The sequence below is a fragment of the Brienomyrus brachyistius genome, unplaced genomic scaffold (genome assembly GCF_023856365.1).
Source record: "Brienomyrus brachyistius isolate T26 unplaced genomic scaffold, BBRACH_0.4 scaffold90, whole genome shotgun sequence".
Taxonomy (NCBI): Eukaryota; Metazoa; Chordata; class Actinopteri; order Osteoglossiformes; family Mormyridae; genus Brienomyrus; species Brienomyrus brachyistius.
The window spans coordinates 307,233-313,232 of NW_026042365.1; the positions used below are offsets into that span (position 1 = coordinate 307,233).

General features: G+C 47.9%; 1 protein-coding gene across 1 annotated transcript in view; it reads right to left on the reverse strand.

Annotated features, from left to right (window-relative positions):
- Positions 1-5,677, reverse strand: part of LOC125727173 (NACHT, LRR and PYD domains-containing protein 3-like) — a 43,932-nt gene extending 38,255 nt beyond the window's left edge. Inside the window, exons 1-2 of the mRNA XM_049003883.1 lie at positions 5,672-5,677; positions 3,778-3,879 (exon numbers count right to left, since the gene is read on the reverse strand). Coding sequence (XP_048859840.1) covers positions 3,778-3,839 — 62 coding nt within the window. The 5' untranslated portion in view covers positions 3,840-3,879; positions 5,672-5,677. The remainder of the gene's footprint in view (positions 1-3,777; positions 3,880-5,671) is intronic.
- Between the last annotated feature and the right edge of the window lie 323 nt (positions 5,678-6,000).

The window sequence follows — 6,000 nt, forward strand, 5'->3', positions numbered from 1 at the left end:
CAGAGCTGCCGCCGCTAGCAGCTTACCACTTCCGGGAGGCAGGCCTGGCTAATTAGGGGGCCGGGGCAGTATGGGATACTATCCTGCGTGTCCCGATGGCTCTAAAAGGGGCAGCACCTACTCTTACGGTGCCAACTCTGGAGGCAATAGTTGATGTCCCAGCACAACAAGTTTTCCAGTGTTTAATTAACACTGCATGGTGTTTATATCATTCTCACCAAATCAGTGTTATATTTAACATTTTACAGAGTGGAATGAGTGTTGTTGTATAGTGTTAAGTTTTATTAGCTCTTATAGTGTTCAATTGACACCATAGAGTGTCAATTTAACACTGGCAAATTTTCTGTGTGACTTGCCTGTTCAATCCGTTCCTGACCTGCCTGTCCTACCAGTTTCTAAAGTTCCTGACCTGCTAGGCCTGGCGGCTAACACACCACCCAGTGAGGCTCCAACCCCGGCAGCTTAAGCGCCGCCCCAACGGAGTTCCAGTCACAGCTGCTGCAACGGTACTCTCAGAGGCCCATGCTGCGCCATCCGACGGAGTTCCAGTCCTGGTGGCCGACGTTCTGCCCCCCGCGGTTCCTAGCCTGCCTGACCTGCCCACAGAGGCTCCAGTCCCAGCAGCTCATGCCCCGCCCACAGAGGCTCCGGCCTCGCTGGCTGACACGCCTCCCACCGAAGCTCCGGCCCCGGCAGCTGATACGCCTCCCACAGAGGCTCCGGCCCCGCCTACTGACACGCCTCCCACAGAGGCTCCGGCCCCGCCTGCTGACACGCCTCCCACAGAGGCTCCAGCCCACCTGCTGACACGCCTCCCACAGAGGCTCCGGCCCCTCCGGCTGACACGCCGCCCACAGAGGCTCCGGCCCCGCCTGCTGACACGCCTCCCACAGAGGCTCCGGCCCCGGCGGCTGACACGCCTCCCACAGAGGCTCCGGCCCCGCCTGCTGACACGCCTCCCACAGAGGCTCCGGCCCAAGTAGCTGACACGCCTCCCATAGAGGCTCCGGCCCCAGTAGCTGACACGCCTCCCACAGAGGCTCCGGCCCCGGTAGCTGACACGCCTCCCACAGAGGCTCCGGCCCCGCCTACTGACACGCCTCCCACAGAGGCTCCGGCCCGCCTGCTGACACGCCTCCCATAGAGGCTCTGGCCCCAGTAGCTGACGTCCTTGCTCCACTCGTGCCTGATCCACCCATTGTACCTCCTGCTCCAGTCTCCCCAGTTCCTGACCCAGCTCCGGCACCACCAGCTCCTAGGACTCCAGTCCCTGTCCCCAAAGAGGTCCCAGGCTGCCTGACCATTGCTCCTTCTTCCTTGATGGAGGGAGAGGAGGAGCTCGAATGGAACCGCTTGGGGATTTTCTTGATGGCCCCAATGAACCCCTCCAGGGGAACGACTCCTTCACCATCACCCCAGCACGGTGGATCCCGGCCAGTTCTCCATCTTTTAGTGTCCCGAAAGGGAAGAGGACACGCCCACCCTGCCCCTGACTCGCCCTCACTCGTCTTGTCTGGGGCTCAGGCGGCGTCAACGGGTGCTCTGGTTCCTGTTTAGCGGTCGCCTGCGGGTCTCCCTCCAAAGACTTGTCGGCAGCCTTTGGTTCCGCCTTCGAACCTTGTTGGTCGCCGGTGGGTTCCCCTGCATCGACTCCTCGGTCGCCTGTGGTTCCCACCACTCCAGCTCGTTGGTGGATGGCGCCTTCGCCTCCTTGCCTGCCCCGTGGTCCCCTCTATCTCCCTCCTCGCCTCCCCTGGTGCCCCACTCTGACTTCCTCCTCACCTTTCCGCCTGTCCCTTCGCCTATCTCCTCTCCCCTTGCAGGGTCCCCTTCGGCTCCGGCCTTATGGTCGCCTGCGGCCCCTTCGGCTACAAACCCTCGCCCGCTGCTGTTCCCTTGGACTCCCCATTTTCCCCCATCCTCTGCCGTCCTGCCTCCTTGTTTTGTGCCTCCTGTGTCTGTTCCTCATCCTCTTGTGTCTCCGGTGTTCCCCCTTGGTCCCTGGGTTCCTCTGGTCAGTGTTTCCCTGGTGTGTCCTTTTATCGTGCGCTTGTGTCAGGTATTATCCTGACTTCTGCCGTTGTGTCTGTTCTTTGTGTCCGTCCTGTTTCCAGTGTCTCGTTGATAGTTTTGCTTTTGTTTTCCAGGTCCCGTATCCCTGGCCCCGTCTCGTCCGTCACTTGGGGGGGGTTCTGTCATGACCTGCTCGTTCGATCCTCTCATGTGCCACGCCCCCTCATTAACCTCGTGTGAATTCCTAATTGTTATCAGTTGTCTCCTGTTATTTCGACTTGTCCTGTGTATAAGTTCACGTCAGAGTCTGTATCCCCAGTTCCGTCATTGAAGTCTTCACCATGTTTTATTTTGTCTGCCTGTTTGTCCTGAATAAACCCCGTTTCCTGCACCTCTGCTGCCTAATCCTGACTCCTTGCTCACTCGCCCAGAACACAGATGTGACAATTACAGCCTCTGTTACTATACTTGGCTGCTGTTGCTTTTTTCCAGTTTTTTTGTTTGTATATTTTAGGGCTATCAATAGATTACAATATTTAATCGTGATTAATTGCACAACTGTCCATAGATAATCACAAATTAATCACAAATTAATCACAAATTAAATCATGAACATTTACCGTAAAGGGATTTTTTCAGGTGTTAATATTCTTATCAATATTATAGTTGGTAAGGCATGATTGCGTTATGCAAATGTATGCATGTATTACTGGAAATCAATTACCAACAATAAGCAACAACAAAATTGGCCAAAGGTCATCAGAGACACTTCATCACTTAAGAAAAACCCAACAACAGATCGGCACATTGACCTAGTAAATATTACATATTACTTAGTCATATAACTAAGTATAGATCAGAGATAGCAAGCTTTTTAAAGCAAAAAGCCATTTTATCCTAAATGTCTGACCAAAGATTGACCCTCAGCCAAGTTGGTTTGGCTCTGCAGTTGTCTGCCTTTCACTCTCCACTTCCCTACTTATAACTGTGCTGACTGAACAATGCAAAATGTCCTCAGCACTCCGAATGCGATTTACTACAAAAAGTATATTATTAGGAAGAATTAGGAATCCCAATAAACTTAATAAGCCTACATCCAATCTTGGACACTGAGGAAAACTCTGGAAACCACATCATTTGACCAGAGACATTCTCTCGTGGAGAATGACTTTGAGGAAGATGAATTAGGCAGTTAAGACATCACAGAAGCGCGCGACGGAGCGCCTCACTCATATATAGCTAAATAAATACCTAAATAAAAAATAACATTAACCCATAAATAAATTACTTATATTTATGAAAGTATTATCATAATATAGTAAGACATGAAAATGCATCTATCGTTCTGAGAAGAGCCGCAACCTGGTATGGTATTTAAGACCAGATGTACTTTGGTGGTAACTCATTTCACATCTACAGTGACTGCAAATAACTTTGGTCTTGTCGATGGACCCATCTGACATAGTTTTGAAGCTGAACCTGCCATTCAAAATACCTTTTTCTCTCTTCATTATTTTTCCCGAGCTGCCATCTGACTCAACACGCGTTAATGGCATCAAAAAAGTTAGTCACGTTATAATGAATTCGCGTTGACGCGCTATTTGTTCTCTACCACCTTACAATATGTGGTTGTTTTGGGCGGGAGGGATGATGTGATGGTTGCCTCTAGAATAGAAGAACTGGCTGATGTTGGAGGAAAGGGAAACTATGGCCTGACTATAGACCCACAGAGCCATGCATGCTAATGGGCTGTAACACTGCTACCTCTCAGTCCCCTTTGTTTTACGCTCCATAGAGGGGCTCATTTCCGAAGCAGGTTCCTCCATTTTGTTGCTGATCCAGAGCAGATGATTCTTGCCGAGGTCTCTATGAACATGAAAGGTAAATAAACACATAAAAATACAATATACAATAATCAACACTTTTACATAGACCTAGACGCTGTTGGAATGACAATAGTGTATTTCCCGCCTCATTTCTGCTACAGAATTGTCTGAAACGTTATGTGTACATGTGGCAGGTCTAGTAGAATAAGACAAAGATGAAATGGGAGACATATTATGCATTATCTGCGACAGGCTGGCCCCCCATCCTGGGTTGTTCCCTGCCTCGTGCCCATTGCTTCCAGGATAGGCTCCGGACCCCCCCCCCCCCACGACCCAGTAGGATAAGCGGGTTGGAAAATGGATGGATGGTATGGATTGATTATGCATTATTATACAGATATTGGCTCAGTAGTATGTACAGGTAGTTAATTATCATGCACAAAATATAGGTTTGCTTGACCATAACCTCGTCCTTGGTTCTCGTCCTTTTTTTTGGAGGGGGTGGGTCGGGCGGGCGGGATTTTTTTAAAATTATTTTTTATTTTTTTACAAATTTTGATTGACTGTTTGGACTTTCAAATATGTAAGAAAATACATATTTGAAAATACATACCGAAGAGAGCAGACCTACTTAGTACGCCTCCTCAGTTCTTCGTTTGTTGCATTTCAAATATATTAAATGTAAGAAAATACAAGAATGTAATTATACAGATATTGGCTCAGTAGTATGTACAGGTAGTTAATTATCATGCACAAAATATAGGTTTTATTGACTATAACCCCATCTTTCCACCATGGAGCTGAATGCAGCTTTGTGTGGCTACTTGCAGGGGAGTTTCTAGCTACTGAAAAAATCAGGGGCTAAGTCAAGTTTACTGGGGCTTGAGTGTTTTTGTTTTTGAAGGAATATCGACATTGAGGCTAAAATACTCTGTGTTCAGCTTAAAATACTATATGCCTGAGTGATCGGACCTAACAACGCCCACGGCACATTGTCAGATATGAAAGAGCATTTTCAGGTTTGAATATAACATATATTATGCTTTATTACAGAGATTTGAGCAAATAAATTTATTACTGCAAAACCCTAGTATTCACACACATGCAAACTCATTCCGACAGCATCTTACGGAGCCCTGTACCACAGACCCTGTGCCACAAACCCTGTGCCACAGACAGTCACAGACAGGGTTTGTTTTTCATGCACACGATGTACTACATCATACACTCAATTTAATGTATCATGCCCAGGAAATACTAAATCAAGCATGGTTTACTTTTCCTCACTGTTCGTGCCCCCTACAGGCTCCGTAGCATCTAGTTATCTGACCTGCTACTACGTAAATGACTGATTAAATACAGAGCCCAGCCTGGGATTTAAAACGGCGATCTTTCAGTCACAGGTACTGACCTGCTACTACGTAAATGACTGATTAAATACAGAGCCCAACCTGGGATTTAAAACGGCGATCTTTCGGTCACAGGTACTGACCTGCTACTACGTAAATGACTGATTAAATACAGAGCCCAACCTGGGATTTAAAACGGCGATCTTTCGGTCACAGGCACTGACCTGCTACTACGTAAATGACTGATTAAATACAGAGCCCAGCCTGGGATTTAAAACGGCGATCTTTCGGTCACAGGTACTGACCTGCTACTACGTAAATGACTGATTAAATACAGAGACCCGCCTTGGATTTAAAACGGCAATCTTTCGGTCACAGGCACTGACCTGCTACTACGTAAATGACTGATTAAATACAGAGACCCACCTGGGATTTAAAACGGCGATCTTACGGTCACAGGTACTGACCTGTTGAGTCACACACCTCACACAAACCAGCCACTCTAAAGGTCTCCAGCTCCAGTCCCAGAGAGCTACTATCCGATAGGTTTCTGTCTTACTTGGCTTCTGATGAGCCACAAGTTCTCAGGTACATTCCAGGAACAGGTATTTCAGGTATAACAGGTTTGGTGGAATTTACCTGAGAATAGTCACAGCAAGGCATTGCATGGTCACGTCATTAAATAATGCTTTTGTGGCATATAATGTATTTTGTGCATGAAAATGAGCACTTCACACTTGGTGCCCCATACAAGAGAAGCAAGAATTTCATTGCATTACATTCCAATGTGAAAATAAGACTCGATTAGATGA